The following is a 23,641-nucleotide window of genomic DNA, read 5'->3' as shown; positions in this document are numbered from 1 at the left end:
CGACATAGTAGATTCCAAATGAACAGCATGAATTACTGGGTGGATATTTGCAGTAGGGATTAAGATAGTTTGTTGCTAATATCTGAAAAGCAATGTCATGGGAAACACTTCATGCTTAGTGTTATTATTTGCTTGTTGTTATTTTTTCTGTCTCCGTGGACACTGTCCCTCAAGCTTCCTTTTCCAGTTTCAAAACTCATGCATGTGTTTTATATCCCTCAGTGTTTTGTTTATATTCCTGGCCCGGCACTTTCAATTCACTGAATTAGGCCCCTTGAGCCACCAGCAGAGTATAAACAAACATTAAGTAGCTTATGCTAGGTCAAATGTAGGTACAAACCGTACCAGAGAGTTTTAAAGCATTTAATATTCTTTGAACTTTTTAAGTATTTGCTTCTTTCTTCCTTCTTGTCGTGAAAGAAACATACTCATTCTAAGGAAAATAGAAAACTTTAGATGAAAACATTGATAATAGAAAGCAAGTTCGTGTAATGCAAAGTCAAGAGCAACTATTTTCAGGAACACCGGTTTCTCTGGATTATATCATGGCAGGTGCTAACATTTTTTTGTATTCCCTCCATTCTGAGTGTTAATGAGCTTTTGTGAAATTCAGAGGTAAGTTCACATTTAAGGGTTTATAGAAGTTTCCTGAATTTTATCATTGATTCATTATTCATCACCTAAATGCTTAACATTTAATCAAATTTAATGGGATATACCACAGTCATATTTTGAAACAGGATACATTAAAAAGTTTAAAAAGAGGTTACTATAGGTTTACTCATTCTTGGTTAAATTCATTCTTGACTATGTAATCAAGGGATTGTTAACTCTGAGTATTTCCAATTGAAGATAGGCTATGTCATCCGTTGATCAGACACTAGACTTTAATTTCAGGTAGTCTGAGATAATACTTGACATTTGCTGACTACATGAATTTGTAAGGCATGTAATCTTCATTGCGGAGTCAAGACACATGGGCAGCGTGTGAGAGGGGCCAAATGAAGTAAAATACACAGGCCTCGGTATGTCATCATTCCTGAGTCACATTCTCCAGGAAAACAACCACCAAAATAATTATGAAGAACAGTATAATATCATTCTGATAAACAATCCTTTCAACTATTCAATGCGTTCTCGGGCAAATCTTTGTTTCATTCAGGTTAAAAGTTCTTAAAGGAACCTGTGTCAAGGCCCAAAAGTTAGAGTGATTGATCAGTGCCAAAAGTAAACTGAAAGAATTGTAAATGAACTTGTTCTCCACAGAGTTAGACAATTTTTCTTTTCTTTAATGTACTAACTTTAACCCTGAACCACTCTTTAAATCCCTAAATTAGAAAGAAAGAGGATGACATAATCAGAGAAGCACATGGCTTTGGAGATTATTTTATTTTGATCTCTGATGAGTTTTAACTGGAAGAAGAGAGAATTAAGTTAACATAGAAAATGCTGGAAATATGGGCTTTCAAATTCATTACATTACTAAGGAGTATCTCCACCCAGTTCAACATAAAACACATTGTTAAAAGCCACAACTGCATCAGTCTTTTATCTCAGCTCCCAAAGAGATATTTTTTGGTTCTCTAACTGAATGTATTTTTTTTTATTAAAAAGTTTATTTTTACATCATTTTGCACATTTTTTTTTCATCTCAATTGTAATCCCCACGGGTTTCCCATCACCAAATCACCCCTGTGCCACCACCATAGTCCCGTGCATGAATGTATTTTTTATTAGAGTCTTTTTCTCACCTTGAGAGTCAAATAAATTTTCAGTGTCTACTTTATCTAAAGGCTTATTGTCAAGACGAACTTGAGGCAAAGGATTTTGAAGGGCAGGACAGAGGGACATTTTCAGAAAATGCTTGAAAATACTTATAGCCTCCTTATTCAATAAGTATGAAGTACTTTTCTTAATTTCACCTTGAATTGCACATGAAGACTTGTCTCAGAGTCTTAGAAGGCAAGAACTAATTTTAGTGAAATGGGAGAAGGAAAAAAAAGATAAGCAACATTTTCCAGGGAAGAATATGGCTTGTTTTTTAGACTAAAAAGCTAAGGAGATGAGTTCAGTGGTTGGAAACATACTTTATACCTTAATGAATATATCCTTAGGGCTGAAGCAATCATGTGTACCACACTGACCATTGAAATTTATTTTTCTAAACAATTTGATGAATAAAATGTATGAATGAATGGGAAAAAACAGTCTTAGACTTTATTAATGTTAATACAACTCATTGACTTTTCATAAACATTTTCCTGTTCTATAAACAGTATAGCAGACCACCCTCCACGCCCTCTGAGACCATCACCTGCTAGAGTTTCTTTAAGCCTATTTCTCTGGTCCTAGAAAACTAACTATACCAGTGTCCACTCTCAGTATTGCTCCCATGGGCCCACCCAGTATTTACTGATATACCCTCCTTCACTTTGCTTCCTGTGTTCGTTGGCCGTTTTAATCCGTAGCCAAAAATAGTAAACAGTGGTATTAGTATTCAGAAAAGTGTTAAAATTAGCAGAAAACATAGAGAAAACTATGAAAAAAGTTGAAGTAAGTTTCAACATACAGTACAATGATGCATTATTCATTATAGAATGGTAAACATACAAAAATATTTTTAAACTGGATTTCCAAGGACAGTATGTTACTGTCAAAATTTCATTGTTGAGTTTGAGTTCAAATCTTGTCTCTTTGATGAGAATACAATTGGTGTCTTTAGCTGCTATGAAAAACTAGTGACTTCAATGAAATGCATGCCAAAAATAATAAGGGTTAATATTACTAACGAGGAACAGAGAAAACAAAGCGACCATTAGCAGCAGTTTTGGCAAACAGCGAACAACTAACATGTCTCACATGTGGTGATCAAGTTTTAGCTGAATTTGAAAGTCGTGGATGGTTTGTGGAGCTGAAGAGGTTGGTTGGTGACCGGGCGAGGAAAGCTGACATGCCAGCTGGGCGCATCAGTGTCCTGCAGACAAAAATGGAAGGACAGGGCTGATGCTTCTTTGTCTACAGGGCCTGGCTGGCATTGTCCAGACAGTGGGTTTTACCCCATTTTTTGCTAGTTACTGTTCCTGTGTGATTCACTTGGTGTTAACTTTATTAATTTCTATTTCTTTTAGATGTAGCTTTTTACACAGAACTCCATCTTAATCCCAAAGCTTCTGCTCTTATTATTTCCTTACTTCCAGTAACATTGGGTCTTGTTTGTTCCTCTCTTTAAAGTTGCCTTAGGTAGATCAATGGTTTTTTTGGGATTTTTCTTTGTTTTCACATTGGGGGAACATTGACTTACTATATTGCTTATGATCGAGAGGTATAGACCACAGCTCGTCAGATATCTGTTACCAAACCTTCTTAATGTGGGTCTATAATGTAGTTATCGTCCCTTTTTAGACTGATTAAGATTCAGGTGGTTCAAATTTTGGTTAATGAAGGCATTAGTTTATGTCCAGTTTTTGGCTCTGGGCATGCATACGCAGGTATTTCGCGCATCATAACTTCAGACTCTTAAATGATAGTCTCTTTATGACAACACTCAGGCGCTGCAACCCGGCTCTCCCTGATGGGTTGGGCTCAGATGTTCGAGTTTAGGAGCCATAGCCTGAAGCCAGTAGTCGCCATTTTGCTTATCTCTAGCAGCGCACCTGTGTCCTGCACATTGACTCTTTTTACCCATCCCAAGTGTGGTACCCAGTTTTTAAAACCCCCCAAAATCAGTGTGTGCTTGAGAGTCAACAGCACAGAGGGTCCACACAGCTACCCTCCCTCATGGCACGTATATCCTTACGATCACTTCAAGGCAGCCAACTACTGTCTTTCTACTGCTTTCTGCTCCGCTATTGTTCTGATTGTATGTGATCATCTTCTATTTATCGTTCGGGGATCCCCCGTTCTATTGTTGTTTGGCTGTGATTTTCAGGATAGGCCACCCCAGAGCCCTTTCACTCTGCCACCCTCTCTCTGGATCAACGGACTCTCTTATCATGCCTCTGAGGGAGGGAAGTGCTTCAACATAATAATGATTATTTGATGAACTATATTACTATTATTTTTTTTTTAGAAAGGGAAATAGGTTGTATAAGAACAAAGTTGAGAAAAATGACATCCAGATAATCGGAAACATCATAAAATATCGCCAGGGATTCAAATATATTCCACCTCACTTCGAAGCATCCTATCCCATGTTAATGCCTACCTCCTGCTTCCCTCTGTTCCTAACTGTGTTGCTGGTGACAATGACTTTAGTGTTTTGAATGTCAATGAAACACCAGTAGCAGAAATTGAAAAGCTATTACCAACAGTTGATAGATGATTAAAGACAAGAGTCCCTTAAAAATAAAGTATCTTTCCCCTTTTTTTTGAGGATTTTCAGTGTAACACATAGGGCTTGAAACTATAACACAAAGATGGTTCCTTTTGGGAAGCTATCTTGAGGTCACATCTTTGAAAGGCAGTATCGGGAGCAGAGAAGACTGGGAATAAATCCAGCTCTACCACTTCAAGCTTTTCAATCTGTCTTGACCAAAGAGTTTCCACCTGTAAAATATTAATTCCAAGTTCTGACTCCACACATGAACATTAGTAATCTACTCTTCAAGTGTCTTCTTTGTGTTTTCTTCTATAGGTCCCCCAGGAAAAAAAAAAATTAAGCGACCGAAGAATGATAAACCATACAGAAATAACAGAGTTCATCCTCATAGGCCTGTCAGATGACCCGAAGTTTCAGGCTGTGATCTTCATCTTTCTGTTCATCACCTACATGCTCAGCATCACGGGAAATCTGACCATCATCACCCTCACTCTGCTGGACTCCCACCTTCAGACCCCCATGTATTTCTTCCTCAGGAATTTCTCCTTACTAGAAGTTTCATTCACAACTGTCAGCATACCGAAGTTCCTGTGCACCATTATTTCTGGAGATAAAACCATTTCTTTTAATGCTTGCATTGCTCAGTTATTCTTTTTCATTCTCTTAGGAGTGACTGAATTTTACCTTCTGGCCGCCATGTCCTATGACCGCTATATCGCCATCTGCAAGCCTCTGCACTACATGACAATCATGAATCGCAAAGTCTGTATCCTCCTCGTCTTCTCTTCCTGGCTAATTTCCTTCTTAATCATATTTCCTGCACTCATGTTGCTCTTGAATCTTGATTACTGTAAGTCTAATATTATTGACCACTTTACCTGTGACTATTTCCCCCTACTACAACTTTCTTGCTCAGACACAAAGTTTCTAGAAATGATGGGCTTCTCCTGTGCTGTCTTTACTTTAATGTTCACATTGGCACTGATAATTCTGTCCTACATATATATAATCAGGACAATTTTAAGAATTCCTTCTACTAGTCAGAGGACAAAGGCCTTCTCCACATGCTCATCACACATGATTGTCATCTCCATCTCCTATGGAAGCTGCATTTTTATGTACATCAAACCCTCAGCACAAGAAAGGATGTCCCTGAGCAAGGGGGTTGCTGTGCTGAATACCTCAGTAGCTCCCATGCTGAACCCCTTTATTTATAGCTTGAGAAATCAACAGGTGAAGCGAGCCTTCATGGACATGGCAAGGAAGACTTTCTTCCTCAAGCAAATGAAATGATGTCTCACGGGGAGACATCACAGAGCAGTTTTTAACAGACAAACATGGACTCTTAGTAGCGATTTCAAATAAGAATGGTTCCCCTGTTATTTTTTCCTCTTTCTAGAATCTACAGAAGCACATTTGTTTTCTAGAATGCTCATTGTAAGTCACTTTTCTCTTGTTTTTCTAATGTTTTTTTTTCTGGATATTGTGTTAGTTGCTACTCCTGAAATAGTAATTCTGTTAAAAAAGTAAAATAGTATTTTGAGTTTCATGTAACAATATCTCTGAGTTGAAGAAACTATAAATTTGTATATATTTTGATTATTATACACAGAAAATATAATCTTATGATTTTGATTTTGTTTACTAGAAATTCTTTTTACATTCTTGCAGTTCTAGAAAAAAATAAATGACAATGTATTAAAAAATGTGAATGTGCTCATTTAAAAAACAAAGCATTCCTTGCTGCTCACTTTTATAGGATATGGCTATATAATTTTTCTATTGGTAAAGTGCATGGAATAATAATATATAATTTTATTATAAAAAATGAACTCTGGTCATTTTCAACGACATGGGATGAGCTGGAGTGGATTATGAACTAAGTGAGGAAGGAAATGACAAAGCCAGATGCTTGCACGCACATGGAACACAGGGAAGAAAGAAGGCAGACGCACTGGTAACCCTGAGCCAACGCAAGCCCTAGAAGTAAGGAAAAGGGGGTGCAGGCGGGGAGCGGAGGTAAAGGGCTGTGTGCTGTGGGGCTACTTTGGGGAAATATATCCGAAAAGATGGGCACTTGTCCCTTAAGTCACACCCAGTGTTGTAAACCAATTCTGTATTGATAAAGAGAAAAACATTTTTGGAAAAGATAAGACATCGATAAATACATAATATTGCACTAACCAGAGTTTTAAATAAAGACTTTTTGTATTTCTAATTAGATCATAAATATGATAAATAAAAGTCTAAGATAAGCAATAAGCTGGACAAAATTAACACTGCAATTAAGTTCAATGTTTGTAATATGTATTAAATCAGATAATATTCCTAATAGCATTTTTGAAACTGTCAAAGCAATGCATCGATGAGTATAGTATTTAAAATTTTCAAAGCCTTTTTTCTTAATGACCAGCTACTAACAAAGCTAAATGATAAATAACAAAATCAGTGTGTGTATATATGTATACACATATATACCCATGCATATACAAAATACTCAAGTCAATGAAATATCAACTGGATTACAAATTGTACTTTTATAAGAAAGTAGCCTTCACAACTTTTTTCATTACTTATGAAATATTAAGTAATTATGATTAATGTAAGTAATTATTTGTAGAAGTCAACATTTTGAGTCCTCTGTGGGAAACAGAATTGTAAGTGTTCTCAAGGGAGATTCACTGTAGACAAGACAGTGGAGGCTACTGAGAAACCCAAGCATCGCTTCCATATTCCCTCGCGGTCTACTACACAGCAGAGATGTGGTCTGGACTTTGCCTTGTTCACAGGAAATCAAGGTACAGCAAGCTTCGTGAGTCAAAACAAGTAGACTTCAAAACTTTGAGCTGTGGAAGCAACAAGAGGGAGGCCAGATACTAGTTTAAAGTTTTTAATACTCATACCGCCAAAAATGATAACATCCCTCTCAATTCACTCTTAAAATACTGCTTTCTTGAACTCTTAGGTAAATATTCCTGAAAAGGATTATAGTATATTTCCAAATCCCCTTAAGTTTTCTGCATTCCATGTTTGTTTCCTGAAAGATTTCCTTTGAGCAATCATAAAATAGAGAAAAGATAAAATAAAATTTGATTAGTGTGGATTTTGCTAGAGTCAGGCAGTGATCTTACATCCTACTCTTCAGAGCAGAAATCTGGTATATAAAATGAAGAGGAAAAACCTCTCACAATGTAACACATAAGTGTGGATCTGAACTGTAAAGGGACAAAACACTTTTTTCATATAATGAAATGGCTTAGAAGAAGGAGTCTCAGATGGAAAAAGCACTGGGCAATGGTCCAGGAGGCAGAGCTGCTGAGACAAGAGGCAGGTAGGTATTTTCCAATTTGTGCATCCGTACACAGGGAAACTAGATAAATACTGTATGCTCCTTTCAACTAAAAAACAAAAATGTGTCTCCATATTCATTTCTAGCAAATCACAGGTAGCAAATATCAGTGATTGCAATGGATTTATCAGACAAACCAATAGTGTTTTCTATTTGTTAAATAAAGTTATCAGATATATATTCTATATTACATACTAGTATGGAGTATTACAATATACGCTATGAAATATATTTAGCAAGCTCTCATATTATAAGTTTGATATTTTACCCATTGTATTAATATAAATTATTAAATTTAATTTTGTATATGAATTTTAAATTTATAGTTATAAATTTTCATATAAACTTAAACTATATAACTTTGAAAATTTATAACTATAAATATCAAAACTTATTAAATTAATTTTAATAAGTAATTAAAAGAAAATTTTATTTGCTAAGAGATCATAAATTGAAGTCTTATGTTATGAAAAGCATAATGGGTTACTTTAGTTATCTAAGCTTCAGTTTTTACCTTTTGATGAAATTAAGATCCCCTATTTCTGTTTTCAGGTGGTAGTATTCTCTAAGGAATACATGGCCGAAAAGAAAGAACAATTCATATTCTTTCTGATTGTTTCATCAAAATTGTAATGATTTACATAAATGGGACAAAGAGGAGATACTGATTTTACTTCTCATCTCTCGGTGATGTGACCTATTGTATGAAGATTTTCTAAATTCTCTTGCTAGACTTTAAGTAAGAAACCAGTAAGTTAAATAGGACTCACAAGTATGCATTCAGATACAATGCAGACAAGAGGGATTAAAAGACCACACAATGGACGTGGATCACAGATCACAGAAAACGCCTCAGAATTGTGGCAATGGTCATGATGAATTGACTTCCATGTATGCCCTTTAATACTTTTTCTACCTAAATATCTTTCAAAAGAAGAAAAGAGACGAGAAAGAGGAGAGAGAGGGGAGAGAAGTGAGAGGAGTGAGGGAGAGAGAAAGGAGGTGGGGGGTGGAAGAGAGAGATGAACCACACCATGATCACAGAGTTTGTCCTCCTAGGGCTTTCTGATGATCCCCGCCTTCAAGGTGTGATTTTCTTCTTTTTAATGATCACGTATATTTTAAGTGTCGCTGGAAACCTGACCATCATCACCCTCACCTTGCTGGATTCCCATCTTCAGACGCCTATGTATTTCTTCCTACGGAATTTCTCTTTCTTAGAAATCTCATTTACGACTGTATGCATCCCTAGATTTCTCAGGGCAATTATCACGAGGGATAAGACTATTTCCTACAACAACTGTGCAGCCCAGTTGTTTTTCTTTATCTTCATGGGGGTGACTGAATTCTACCTCCTAACCGCCATGTCCTACGACCGCTACGTGGCCATCTGCAGGCCCCTGCACTACACCACCAGCATGAGCAAGAGGCTGTGCGCCTGGCTGGTGGCCTGCGCCTGGGCGGGCGGCTTCCTGACGGTCTTCCCACCCATCGTGCTTCTGTTCCAGCAGGATTACTGCGCTTCCAACGTCATTGACCACTTTTCGTGTGACTTTTTCCCCATTTTACAGCTCTCTTGCTCAGATACGTGGCTCCTCGAAGTGATTGGATTTTACCTTGCTTTGGTTACTCTGCTCTCCACTCTGGCGTTGGTGATTTTGTCTTATATCTACATCATCAGAACTATTTTGAGATTCCCATCTGCCAGTCAGAGAAAAAAGGCTTTCTCCACCTGCTCCTCCCACATGATTGTCATTTCCATCTCCTATGGCAGCTGCATCTTCATGTATGCTAATCCCTCCGCAAAAGAAAAGGCCTCACTGACAAAAGGGGTGGCCATTCTCAATACCTCTGTCGCCCCCATGCTGAACCCCTTCATTTACAGCCTGAGAAACCAGCAAGTGAAACAAGCCTTCAGAGATGTGCTCCATAAAGTGGTACTTTCCACAAGTAAATGAAATTGCTTTGACCGAAACAAGCACTCCAAAGAATAGCATGTTGAAATTCGTAAATATCTAGATAACTGTGCTTTTCTTATTCTCTTTACATACCCTATTAGGGTTAACTTCATATTGTCCAGCCTATTTCTTCCACTCTCATGTCCTGGTTGCTCCGGGGCACTTTTTATAGACTTATTTAAAAATACAGCTTATTTTCTGGAAATAAAGTGAATTTCGTTAAGACGCGTTCTATAACACAATGGAAAGAGTTGTTTTACGTCTATGATTTCGGTCCCTTGAAGGCATGTCACATTGTACTTCGAAAGTAGAGTTTTAAAATTAGTGTAGTATTTCTTGACATCTAAAGAATTACATGTTCTCTATTACTGTATATTAAATTCAATCCTGAGAGGTATTATGTACAAGTTCATTGAACTTATATGTAGAATTATATCATTCATAAAATTTAATGCATACTTTCAAGATAAATGCCTATCATGGTATTAAGTATTATTTATAAAATGCCTGTGTTCTTTATATTTTTTAAGGAAAGCTTTATATTTTTGGAGAGGACTTTTGGAGGTATTTATTTTACTGTTTCTTCAATAACCAAACCGGATGTGTAGAGGGCAAGACCATCCCCACCGAGCCCACCTGGAGATCGCAGGGGGATCTCAAACCTTTTCTGAAATTGTGTTTTCTCAGATTTACATTTGGAGATACCAAAATAGAAAATGTCCACCCTCCCCTTTTTATTTTGCTGATGGAGTTTATGATCTTGCTCCCTGTTTCTGCCTGGGTAAGGCAGGTTCTTGAAGGAGAAGCGTATCTCCCAGTTCTTTCTTGTTCTCAGCGGGACCCAAGCAGCTACTATGTCAGGTGCAACAACAAACTCAAGATTGGTTAGAGCAACAGGTGTATTCACTGCCTGCTCTTCTGTCTGGTTGTTTCTGTGGGTTTCCACCTCTCCCTTACTTTGCCCTCATGTTCTTCCGATCTGTACACCTCATCACTAGAACTTTTATGATATGAATCATAGTCGTTTTAAGTTTCCATTTTGATAATGTTAGCATTCCAATCACACCTGTTTCTAAATCTTTCTGTCTTTTCAAATATTTTTTTTATTTTTGCCTTTTCATATTACTTGTACATTTTTTCTTGACAGCCAGACATGATGTGCTAGGTAAAGGGAGTAGTACAAATAGGAATTTAGAAAGGTCGTTGTTCGGATGGGTGAGGAGCAATCTTCTATAGTCTGAGGGTTAGGTCTGGGTCTAAGTGAGCCTGTTTCTGAACTGTGAACTGCACGATTTTTTTTTCTCATTCTCTCCACTTAGTGGATCAGGAGGTTAGAGAGGGTATTTCTATTCGTCTACCTGGAAAGCTAGAGAACACTGGAGTTGACTCAGGTAGGTCAGTCTGATACCACCTCAACAGTAAAAACTCAGCTGACTAGATTTCCTTGAAGGCAGATCCTTTTAAGAACAAAGTGGTGTGTTTGGAAACTAGTCCTTTCTTACACTGCCTGATGTAAGCAGGGGGTAATTTGTCTCTGGAGTTACCTCCTGGTCAAGCTACTTAGAGAAAATCTCACAGTGTTGTTGGGGGCTCATCTAATCTTGGTCTCCATAGAGTTTTTAAATCCCTGGGTTGTTCATACTGAGTCTCAAGCAATTCATCAATTACAGTTCAGGTTTTCCTATCCAACCTTGGTTCCTAGAGATGTTTCTAATCATAAGACTAGACACAAGGCTAATGGGCAGTTAGACTATGACAAAGAAGTCAAAGATACACGTTGGAGGAAAGAAAATCTCTTTACCAAATTGTACTGTATAATTGGACAACTACATGCAAAAGCATGAAAATATACCAGTATTCCACACTATGCACGAATTTGGTAGTTGTTAAAATATTTACCAGAAGTCACTAATCCTCCTCAGTTAGAACATGACTGTCATGTAGTAGGCATTCAATAAATATTTTTAAATAGATAATAATTTGGCCCTCTCTGGTGGCGCAGTGGGTTAAAGCACAGCACTAAGAAACTAAAGCCACTTCAGCATGAGTTTGATTCCCACCCCAGAGGTGGCCCACATGGCACTGTAGTCCTCTCCTAACCCGCCCACTGCTCCCCTCAGCAGTGTACTTCATCAATCAGCTTGTTCTGCCCCCACTCTGTCTCTGGTGAATCCTCTCACCACCCCTGCCCCTCTGGCCTGTACCCTAGTTCAAAAAATAGATAATAATTTTCATTAATTTAGGATTATCCTACTCTTACAGAAATCAAAAAAATAACTAGTTTATACAACAACCATAGATAAAATTTATGTAACAATGTATAACACTGATAGCATAAATATAATTTTGAAATAAAATGTGTATTTTCTCATAGATAGGTAAATTTGTACCTTGGAGATAATTGGTTGCATTATTAAAAAATCAATTGTCAAAAAAAAACCCTATTGTCCAACTAGTTGTGAACAGCATTGCAACAGAGAACAATTAGTGTAAATTAAAAGTAAATTATTAGGTATACTAAAGAACCCATAGAGCTACCAGAAATTAGAAATAAAAAAATAATCTACTGATCAAGGAAGAAAAAGAGGGAGGTGATTCATCATACAAGGGCCCAAGAAACGATACCATAAAGAAGAAATGTGTCTAACAGGATTTTTTCAAGTGAAATGCAGTGCTTTTGAGATAATCTATTCCTCTGTAAAGGCAATAAAGGCTGCATTGCTTACAAATGACACAGGGGAGATGAGATATTTAATTAACTTCTTTCTGTTTCAAACTTACTGGTCACCTCATGAAGTTTTTGTTGCCTGCCTATTTATAAAAAAAAAAAAGAGAGAGAGAGAGAGATAATTTAATCATATAATAAATGTCTGGTAATCTGAAAAAAGATTGATATATGTTTATTATTGAAGTGTTTAAGAAACAAAGTGTGAAAAATAATTCACACTATTTTTTAATGCTGGGTATCTTGAGAACACCAATCTCCGTGGTGTCTTTTGTTTATTCATTTGGTGAATCCCCCTGTGCCGATCACAGTAGAGGAGATTAAATTGTGGCTGCTTGAACATAGCAATGCCCCTTCACAAAAGGGCACATCGTCACCACCAAGCTAATACAGACAATAACTTAGTCTTCATTTTAACTCCAACTCATTTCAATAGGTTCAATATCCTGGCAGCTCAAATTCTGAGAGAAACTCAGTTGAGAGATGCCCTTTTTGTAAACATTGAGGAATAGCTCCTAGAAACATTCTTCATTGTCACTATTTTGAACACTGGTTATAAATTTAAGAGGACAGAAGAAAAACAAAGACTTCCAAAGAACCATGAAGTTCTGTTTAAACACATTAAAGAAACCAAAAGAAATGAGTGACTAACACTGTCACATTTACCATAAAAGTAAGTATGCCTCTGATAGCTTATTTTAGAAAATTATCTTTAATAGTATTTATTTGTCATATAAATATATTCCTAACACAATGTAAATAATATCAAACACTGTAAATTATGTGATACATATAAGAAAATTTTAATCTGTCACTTAATAGTTTAATGAAATATTTTTATTTTTGTTCATTAAAACATTTTTCACTGATAAGTCTGATTTTGTGTTCTTGTCTAAATAGCTTTTAATAAACGTTTTTACTTAATCAATAGGAGGCCCCAGTTGCAATTTTGCAGAAGATTCAACTGATATGACTTCGTTATTACTGAGCAGAGTTGCTTTTTGTTTCTGTTTTGCAAAATGTGGGTTTTATACATATTGAATTATCACCCATCATATACAGGCCAAAAAAAATAGATTAAATTAATAGAAAGAGAACAAGTAATAGAAAGGAAAATATATCCCTCCCAGTAATTTTCAAAGTTAAATATTTTGAGTAAATTTATAACGCTAAATTAGCTGGCTAATCCAAGGAAATACTATTCCTTTTGAAAGCTCTGAAAAATGTTGAAAATAAATGAACCATAACAGCCCTAAGCATTTTAGCTGGAAATTCTAATGCATAACATTGGTATTAGATGCCAGCACATCTAAAGATTCATGGAAATAATATTTTAAACAACAAAACAAATTATATATAGCATCAAAGTTAGAAGCCAAAAAAAGGGGAAAATAATAAAAGTAAGCCTTATCTCTTGAAAACACACTTTGAATGTTGACCTATTCCATTTTATCATCCTTAAGAAAATTACAGGTGATAGTGTGGAAAAGCTTAATTCCATTTGGAATTATGTAAGAATACTACATTTTACAAAAATTTATAGTGCTTAAGAGAAATCCTGCTGTATATATGATAGAATAGCTTCATGGTAGACAGCACTTTTATAAACCCATGTAAAACTATTATAACATTTAGTGGTTGAACTAGAATCTACTGTAGTTCAGGCCTTGGCCTCAGATTGAAGACATCCTGCTACCTTAAACACCTCCACACACTCTCACCAGGGGCACATTATTTGACCAAAATGGACAGCTGGATTATCCCAAGAGATTAAGAAAATGTGAATGTGAAATGAGAAAAAAATCCTTATTCCAAAAAAATTACATAATAAAAAGACATATTTACATATTAGATAAAACATATTTTATATATATGAAGAAGAAAGCAAAATACAACAGTACTGAAAGAATATTTTGTATCTGGAGATAAGATCTCAGAATCTTAGTTGACGTAGTTTTAATCTCAGGGGTGTTAATCTTTTTCTTTGACCTCTGGAATGTATCGAGAGTGATATTACCCTAAAATATGTGAGAATACAATAAAGGAAATACGGAAACTATGAATTCGTATATGACAGTGTAGACAACATTAGTTTAAAGATTTTTGTTTCACTGTACAACAAAATCATTTTCCCTAAAAGCAAAAGTTAACACAGATTTTTTAATGTATGTGTTTGCATATGTGTATCTATGTGTCTGACCGCCGTGGCTGGTGTCACAGCTTTCCCATTTCTTCCTCTTTGATAGCTGAAACAAAGACTATTACCATAAAGAAGAAAAATCATGAGAAATCACACAGGCGTGAAAGAGTTTATCCTTCTTGGATTGACAGATGACCCCCAGTGGCAGGTTGTACTTCTCGTATTTCTCCTTGTTACCTACCTGCTGAGTGTGACTGGGAACCTGGCCATCATCACCCTCACCCTTTCAGATCCCCACCTGCAGACGCCCATGTATTTCTTCCTTCGGAACTTCTCTTTCCTAGAGATATCATTCACCTCGGCCTGCATCCCCAGATTCCTTGTCACCCTTGTGACAGGGGACAGAACCATTTCCTATGATGGGTGTGTGGCTCAGTTATTTTTTTTCATCTTCTTGGGGGTGACAGAATTTTACCTCCTGGCTGCCATGTCCTACGACCGCTATGTGGCCATCTGCAGGCCCCTGCACTACACCACCATCATGAGCAGCAGGGTCTGCATCCTGCTTGTCTTCAGCTCCTGGCTGGCAGGGTTCTTGATCATCTTTCCCCCACTAATCCTGCTGCTGCACTTGGACTTCTGTGCCTCCAATGTCATTGATCATTTCATCTGTGACTCTTCTCCAATGCTGCAGCTTTCTTGCACAAACACTCACTTTCTGGAACTGATGGCATTTTTTTTAGCTGTGGTAACGCTCATGGTCACCTTAACCCTGATTATTCTCTCCTATACGTATATCATCCGCACCATTCTGAAAATTCCTTCCGTGAGTCAAAGGAAAAAAGCCTTTTCAACGTGTTCCTCTCACATGATAGTCGTTTCCCTCTCCTATGGAAGCTGCATCTTCATGTACATTAAGCCCTCAGCAAGGGAAAGGGTAACTTTAAGCAAAGGAGTAGCTGTGCTCAACACCTCTGTGGCTCCTCTCTTGAATCCTTTCATCTACACCCTAAGAAATCAGCAGGTGAAGCAAGCCTTCAGGAATATGGTCCAGAAGATGCTCTTTTATCCAAAGAAGTGAAAGTGACTATTAGAACGATGCACTCCTGAAAGCAATGATGTAGGAAAGTCTCTGCCCAACTACAAAGATTCTTTCCACACCTCCTTTCATTCTTTCAGTTAGGCATGTTGATCAAATATCATCAATTTTCTTCATTAAATTAGCCCCCAAATAAATAACTATCCCAAGAGGAAAAGCAAAAGATGATTTCATTTAATGATAAATGCAATATTGGAGGAATTTGAAAAAATAGGAAGCAATACATGTCTTATTTTGTAACATAGCAAATAAGCACAAATGGGCAAGGGAAGTTCAGAAGCATGGAATAACAGCATGTAAATGTTAACATAAATGATATATACTACATACGGTATAGAGTTTATAGGTCTCAGGTAAATAAGAGAAAGATGAAAATAAGAAGATAAGGGAAAATTAATTCCCTTGACTGATGAAAGTTATCTGAAAAAGAGAGACTAGCAATCTAATAATCAGTCAGTACAATTAAATGAAAATCATGATAAATCTCCCCCAAAGTATTAGTATGTTTTAAGAAGAAATAGTATCTTTAAATATTGTGAGACAATGAATATTTTATTGCAAATGTGAAGACTGGCGAAAAATGGATCTTATATTTGGAAGTTCATGGTTTTGAGATTTCAAGATATCTTTACACTTATTTACTGTTCACACAGTAATCTTTCAAAAATGCATTTCCACTAACAACAGGGAAATTGTACATAGGTGGGACATGCACAGCATAACATATTTACTTTTACTGATGAGTAACAGTCTGGAAAGTTGATTCTGATAAAGTTAAATGTTTGCTGAGCATAAACATTTCTTAACATTTTTGCAAACTGGAACTTCCTTAGCTCACATTTCCACGGAGCATTCCTCAAATTGTGGCTATTACAAAGGATTCTCAGCAGAATAATAATTATTCGTGGATCCTTGAGTCCCTGGGACTATGATAATAAGTGATGATTACCTGCAGAAAGTATAACCATTATGGTCTAATGATCATAATCTATGGAAGAATCACACAGACAATTGTGGAAAACCCTTTTGTCTTACAGATAAAAATGTTTGGAAGGAATTTGAAAGAAATGAGTGGGGAACTTAATTACAATAAAAAAGGGAGATATCAGTTATTTTCTACCTCCATTTCTGCTTTAATTTAACCAGCTTTCCTGCATTTAAATTCCTCAAGTAGACTAGGTATTATAACATTTTCTAAGTTACTCTACGTATTTGGCTTTCTATAGAGACAAGCCATATTTTAATTTTGTGAAAAACATTTTTACTCAGAACTAGTGCTGGCATTTTCTAGTTCTGCATAACTACTTTTTTATATTATCAATTTTCTTTCATAAATGTTCGGTTATTTTTTTCTTCATTTTCAATTCACACAATTCTAAGAAAACCTTTATAGACAAGACAATATTCAATTCTTTAAGTGTATAAAGGGCAGTTTTATTCAAGCAATAACATTTCAAAAAGTTTTGCTTTTAGATTGCTATCATAAATCAAGAAAACATTAGGCTCAAGTTTGAAGCACGAACTCAAATTCTGTATTATATCAATTACAGTAAGTTCCATATAGTGCATATTAACAATGCAAAAAGCATTTCAAATTGTTTGCTTATGGAGTGTGTGTTATCTCATTTAATTCTCAAACCCTCTTATTATCATTGCTCTATTTCCAGTAAAAAATAGATATTTGAAAATACCCTATGTGATTCACTGAAAAGCTTAATTTAACATTCTTGTTATAACAAACATCTAAAATTAGATAAGCTGGCAGAGAAGGAGCTACTGACATCTTCAAATAAAATACCTATATCACTATTTTTTTGTTTTTATTGCAAGATATAGCCTCCCTCCAGTGAATGGATGGCTGAAACCATAAGTTATAAAAAGAAAACCCTGTGTATACAGTATTTTGTCTTAACTTGCAATGCTGTGATGAAGCTGAAAGCATAAATTAATTTCAGTAAAAGTTAACAGTAACAAAAAAATAGAACAATACAATATACTATAACACCAGCTATAGAAATGAAGTCTATCTCTCAAAATACCCTTTTAGGTAATTTTGTTGTAATTACAGTTGACCGCAGATAACTGAAACATGAAAAGCAAAACAGCAGATGAGGCGGGAATTGTCATAACCAACAAAAATAAAAATAAGAAAGACTAAGTCTGTTGCCAGACAAACATATCAAACACTGGATTTTGGTGATACAGAAGACACACACAAACGTTTTTGGGGAAACTTTGATGATATGACATATGATGCTGTATATTTTTAATTGATTTCCTTAATTCAGATGACCAAATGAACAGGGAGTTAGTTCACTTAGGAAGATAGTGGGATATGTCACACACCCAATACAGCAGTGAGGGAAGCTCTGTGCAGCTTGTGGTCTCTTGGGTATTTCGCTTTAAACACGTGACGGAGACAAAAGAGGAAAGGAAGATAAAATATAAAGGGGAAAGGGGAAATTTATGGAGAATGAGATTTTTAAAAATGGACAGGAAACAGCTGTCATCAAATAAGTCAAAAGGAAGCATCCAGAAAGAAGAAAGGGAAGGAAGAAAGGAGGGCAAGCAAGAGGAGGAAAAGAAAACATTGAAAAAGAAAACAGGGAAAAGTTGCAATGAAAAGGCATGTTATTTCTGAAAAATTACAAACCCAAAGGAAAACTTGAAATTTTCCTTGGTAAATTCATTATCTTAACCACATGGTAAAACTGAAAGATTAATATAAAGTCATATAATAGAGAATAATCTGGCTATAGTAATGATGATGAGGATAAAATGAAAGAAGAATATGAGAAATGTTTGAAAGAAATATCGATAGTATTAGAAAGTTCTGCAGGTGTACACTAAAGTGGAATTACAAGTCAAAAATATAAAAATCTCATGTTGCATCAGTCCAATGCTCTGATTCATAGAACAAACAAAAATCCTTTCTCAAAATTCAGAATTTTTTAGATGACAGAAATGAATTTAATAGGTGTGAAGAAGAAATAACAGGAGTTTAAAATGTGGAGCCCTAATGTCGCTGCAGGAGAGATTACTGTTATGCCTCGAAAAGGCTGTACAAGGCTCCAAGCAGCAAGACTTCGGAGCTGGGAGACGTCCTTGAGTCTGCCAGCCAGGTCTCAGAAGGAAAGCACTTCCCAGAAAACTTGGTGATGACATTCGTTAAGTGGTTGAAGCACTTAGTCATACAGACTATAACATTTTTAAAATAACAGAATACAAAATACAATGTGTATCTTGGTTTAAAAAGTTCTGGCCATCATTTAAATTTCTTTCAGTATAAAAATGATCTGCTTTAGTGACCGATGTTCTGTCCGTCTTCCAGATTGCTGTAGCAAGTCCAGAGAAACACAGACATATAGTTCTCTGGTCAAAAGAATTAAAATTTGGCATCGTACTAAAATACTGTAAGAAAAAAAAAGAGAATCAAATAATTCCGGAGCTAAAAACAATGTACCAAAGTATAGCTTGTCTGATGAGAAAATGAGACAATGAAACAGTGCACAGCTCTGCTTGTTTCATTTTCTTAGAAAGAAAAAATTCTGAAGGGAATTTTCAGAAAATCACTTTCATGAATTTCATGTTTAGATGTCAGTCTCTCAATTTTAATTTTTACCTGGATGTGCCAAACCACCTATATAAAATAGCCAATCAATGGAAATTGGTTAATAAATAAAATTTTGAACAACATGTTTTAAGTTCCCTTTTCTATCTTCTGTTTCTTCACAAGATCATGCAATTGGGTTTTATTATCTTGCTATCTATTTATCTCAGGTCAATATCTTTTTATTTTTATTTTTTAATTTAATTTTTTGAAAATCGTGCTCCATACCAGAAAAGTTTAGTCTCTGATTCTACCATCTAAGCAACTAAAATCATAGAATACATATAACTTAAATCCATAATAATTCTAAGACTGCTGTTTCTCACTATTGTTTGCATTATACAACTCTCTGATGTTTGTTTGGAAAAAATTATTTTCCATGGACACTTAATTAAAATTATTCAACAGTTTGCACTCATCATCTCTCTCCAGAGGGCTTTTAATCGCTTTCCTGCAAGAATTCCCTGTGACTGTGCTGGGGGAGGCGGGGCCAGAAGCAAATAGATAAATAGATAAAGCCTGTCTGTCTGTTTGGGAATCATGGAAACCCAAGTTTTCTGGCTGAAAGGTAATGAAAGTTAAAGAAAAAAAAAGCAACTTTCAGAAGTTGGTAAGGGGCACGTAAAATATTAGTAGGTTTTTCAGAACATCTATTTTTATGGATGTTGTTGTCTTTGTGGATATTTGGGGGTGGGGGGGGGGAGATTCTAAATGCCTGATCTTGGAAAAGCGCTTTGGTGGACAGCTCTTTCAAGGAGTTTCTGTCTCACAAATTTTTATTTATTGCCATGCAACTCACCTCTTTCCTATAGTTATCATTTCTCCATTCTCGCACATGAATCAACTCATCATTTTATCAACTAAGAACTTTACTAAGCCAGTCAAAATATGACGTTGTCACCTCTGTTTGCCTGTTTCATAGTAACTATGGCTTACATCCCACATTTTTCTTTTTTAATTTAATTTTACTGTTTGACTATCTTGCCCCATACCAGATGAGTTTAGCCTCTGACTCTACTCTCTATCAATTAAAATCATACAATAAACACGTATTTTCTAGTGTGCTCTCCCACTTCCCATTGCTTCTAGCTTTACTTCTAAACAGCAAATTAATAGTGGAGACTGTGACTCACTGAACAATTTTGCAATTTTGCAACGGTGTTTGTGTCTCAGCCTTTCAGACTCACTGGGAGCCGTCAACTTGGGACTCCCCAGGGAGCTCTGTCACGGCTCTGTGCTGCCAATCACCCTTTTCTAGACCTCAAGTTGCAGGACTTTTCAAGGCTTTGCTTGCAGTCTGTGTGTCGGCAGTAAGTCACTGGGAGTAAGTCACCTTACAACCAAGATGCCACCAACTTTGCAAATAAATTTTCTAGTGGACATACTCTTCAATAAGTTCTAGCTCACTTTATGAAATCAGGATCATCCCAGGAATTCCACCTCCATACCATGTGAGTATGTGATTCATAAGAAAATCAAAAGCAGCAACAAGCTGTGAATTCTACGCAATGTTTCCAAACTAACACAACAAATATTGTCACACACACACACAAAGCAAGAGAACAGAGTACTTGGCTTTGAACAAATTGTTACCACTTGGCATTATGTAATTGTAAATACATTTCATTCTCAACTCTTATTTTCATTTTTGTTAATAATTTTACTACTTAGATCACTTAACTTTGCTTGTTAGAATCTCTTCTGGAAAGTGATATTATTTAATTTAGAAAGAAAAAACTTTAAATTTTGTTTCTCTTGTTTATAATTATAGAAAAATTATTTTTGGCAGTTATGATTCTTTTGCTATTATTAATTCTCTCTATAGGCAAGAATGAGCTTAAACTTCTTTTAAAAATCATGGAGAATAAACGAAAAGAAAAAACTTCATGCTGATTCATAGATGATCATTAGAACATACGGTAATTGGTAAAATATTTTAATAAATATGAAATATGTTATATTTTACAGCATTCTTCCTAATTTTAAATATGATTCAATTTCAAACACTTTAAATATCATACTACATTTGCTAAGTATGCTTCTCTTATACAGATGTGTTTAGTAGACATCTCAGGTGCTAAATATAAATGATTAACTATCTGCAAGATAAATGATCACAAATATCTTTGTTCACATCTACATTGAGTTGAGCACAATTTGGTGGCTAATTTACTGGTTCACTAAAGGTCTTATCTATTGCTTAAAGCTGCAAAAGTGATTTTAAAAAATCATCCTAGACACACTAAATCATTTTTTCTTGTTGGCATTTCCAGACCTGAAAGAAGTCAGAAGAAATGAAAAATCACACATCTGTGACAGAATTCATTCTTCTTGGATTGACAGATGACCCAAGGCTAAATATTTTGATTTTTTTCCTTCTCTTTGTTATGTACATATTGAGTGTAACTGGAAACCTGACAATTATCACCCTTACCCTGGTAGATACACACCTCAAAACTCCTATGTATTTCTTCCTTAGGAATTTCTCTTTCCTGGAAATCTCATTCACAACCGTCACTATTCCTAGATTTCTGGTCAGCCTGGTCACAGGGGACAGGACCATTTCCTACAGTTCTTGCATAGCCCAGGTATTTTTCTTCATCCTGCTTGGTTCAACAGAATTTTTCCTCTTGACAGCAATGTCCTACGACCGATACATAGCTATCTGTAAACCATTGCATTACACAACCATAATGAACAGCAGAGTCTGCAACCAGCTTGTCACGGGTTCCTGGCTCATTGGGTTACTCATTATCTTCCCGCCTATAATAATGGGACTTCAGCTGGATTTCTGTGACTCCAACATCATTGACCATTTTACTTGTGACACTTCTCCTATGCTGCTGATCTCCTGCACAGACACAGCATTCCTGGAGCTCATGGGATTTTTCCTGGCAGTATTAATACTCATGGTAACCTTAATCCTAGTGATCCTTTCATATGCATTCATCCTTAAGACAATTCTGAGAATCCCTTCTGCTGAGCAAAGGAAAAAAGCCTTTTCCACTTGTTCCTCACACATGATTGTTGTCTCCATTTCTTATGGAAGTTGTATTTTCATGTATGTCAAAACATCAGCTAAGGAAGGAGTGGCTTTGACCAAGGGTGTAGCGGTGCTCAATACCTCTGTTGCCCCAATGCTAAACCCTTTCATTTACTCCTTACGGAACCAGCAAGTAAAGCAATCCTTTAAGAACTTGGTCAAAAAATGTTTCTCGAATAAATTTCAATCATAAGAAAATTTATGGCTGAACTTTCAGTGGAAACTATGGCGAACACAATATTATCGCTACTGTATTTTTCTATTAACTGTCTTCAATCTCTTTTTCTTTCATGCTTTGCTCTTCATTTATTCTATTTGACCTACGTTGGTTCAACTATTTATTTTTTTTACATTTACATGCCTTGATAATTTTTTAAGCTTGAATGTTTTGATATCACATCGATGAGAATGACATTTAACAAGAATGCCAGAATTCAATTTTAACAGGTACTGAAGATCTTTCCCTATAGGCACAAATCCAAAGCTAAAGAAAAGTAATCAGCAAGAAATTCTGAAAAAAATTATTTCAGTACATAAGCACGGAATGTCAAAAGGAGCTTCCCTGTGAGGTTAAGTCCCATGTTCCAGTGTTTCCCGCCTGGCCTGGTATCTCTATAGTTTTTACTTTATACATTGTTTACCTATGTTAGTTGATGCATAGGTATCATATCTTCATATTGAATTCCATCCTCTAAAATTACGTTCGCATTTATTGTTTTATAAGGAAAGTCCCAAAGTCACTCCAAGTGTGGGTTTGACATTTGCTTTAGGCTTGCTGCCCTCAGCAGGAAGCAGATTGCTCTCTCGCCCAACGCTTTCTTTCAATGAACCGATGCTGACCTGGAGCTCATCTGAAGCTACTTTGCAAAGAAACTGTCTTGCCCTATGTTTCATGAGATCCAACCTCTGCTGTTTTGATAGCTTTGGCAATTGAAACCATACACTTGCTAACTTTCAGGTTGTCCTCAAGTTAGGTGTCACCCTGGAGATGCAGAAGCAGGTGGTCCGGTGCCGCCGCTGCTTTTCGCCCCGTCTGGCTTTGAAAAGCCAGAATTAGTCCTTGAACCACCACGGTCTTTGTCCCACAAAGCCATAGAAAGGAATTCGTGGACAGACTCTTAGATAAACAGCAGAGAAATGGAAATCTGTATTTACAGAACAAGGAAGTTTATGTAGAGGGAAAAGGCGCAAAAGCGAATACTCAAACACAGCGAATCCCAGGAAAGATAAAAGACCCTGCTGTGCGCCGTGCCTAGGTCATACTGACACTATTTTTCTCTTTTCTAAAATCTCATCGCCCTCTGTGACAGGCTCTCTCTCAGTGCTGTGCGGCTTCCAGCTCTTAGCTTAACACCCTGTGTCTTTGTTCCACTGCCCTGTCCAAGGTCTTTCAAAAATG

The 23,641-nt window shown here is 36.2% G+C and overlaps 4 protein-coding genes across 4 annotated transcripts; all 4 read left to right on the top strand.

Annotated features, from left to right (window-relative positions):
- The first annotated feature begins 4,669 nt into the window (after nt 1-4,669).
- LOC101634882 (olfactory receptor 6C1) lies at nt 4,670-5,611 on the top strand. Its single transcript, XM_004692479.1, has one exon. The coding sequence runs from the start codon at nt 4,670-4,672 to the stop codon at nt 5,609-5,611; it is 942 nt and encodes a 313-aa protein (XP_004692536.1).
- Nucleotides 5,612-8,689: 3,078 nt separating this feature from the next.
- Nucleotides 8,690-9,625, top strand: LOC101620656 (olfactory receptor 6C3). The gene has a single exon (XM_004692656.1). It carries the CDS (start codon nt 8,690-8,692, stop codon nt 9,623-9,625), a length of 936 nt encoding a protein of 311 aa, XP_004692713.1.
- A 5,007-nt stretch (nt 9,626-14,632) lies between these two features.
- LOC101620424 (olfactory receptor 6C75) lies at nt 14,633-15,571 on the top strand. Its single transcript, XM_004692655.1, has one exon. It carries the CDS (start codon nt 14,633-14,635, stop codon nt 15,569-15,571), a length of 939 nt encoding a protein of 312 aa, XP_004692712.1.
- A 5,922-nt stretch (nt 15,572-21,493) lies between these two features.
- LOC101634652 (olfactory receptor 6C76-like) lies at nt 21,494-22,435 on the top strand. Its single transcript, XM_004692478.1, has one exon. It carries the CDS (start codon nt 21,494-21,496, stop codon nt 22,433-22,435), a length of 942 nt encoding a protein of 313 aa, XP_004692535.1.
- Nucleotides 22,436-23,641: the final 1,206 nt, after the last annotated feature.

The sequence above is a fragment of the Condylura cristata genome, unplaced genomic scaffold (assembly GCF_000260355.1).
Source record: "Condylura cristata isolate star-nosed mole 26May11 unplaced genomic scaffold, ConCri1.0 scaffold00034, whole genome shotgun sequence".
NCBI lineage: Eukaryota > Metazoa > Chordata > Mammalia > Eulipotyphla > Talpidae > Condylura > Condylura cristata.
Note: the sequence above shows the minus strand (reverse complement) of the source record. Positions and strands in the feature narration are given on the sequence as shown.

Bases quoted from the DNA above. Each gene is read 5' to 3' on its own strand.
- LOC101634882 (XM_004692479.1), top strand. From the start codon at position 4,670: ATGATAAACCATACAGAAATAACAGAGTTCATCCTCATAGGCCTGTCA.
- LOC101620656 (XM_004692656.1), top strand. From the start codon at position 8,690: ATGAACCACACCATGATCACAGAGTTTGTCCTCCTAGGGCTTTCTGAT.
- LOC101620424 (XM_004692655.1), top strand. From the start codon at position 14,633: ATGAGAAATCACACAGGCGTGAAAGAGTTTATCCTTCTTGGATTGACA.
- LOC101634652 (XM_004692478.1), top strand. From the start codon at position 21,494: ATGAAAAATCACACATCTGTGACAGAATTCATTCTTCTTGGATTGACA.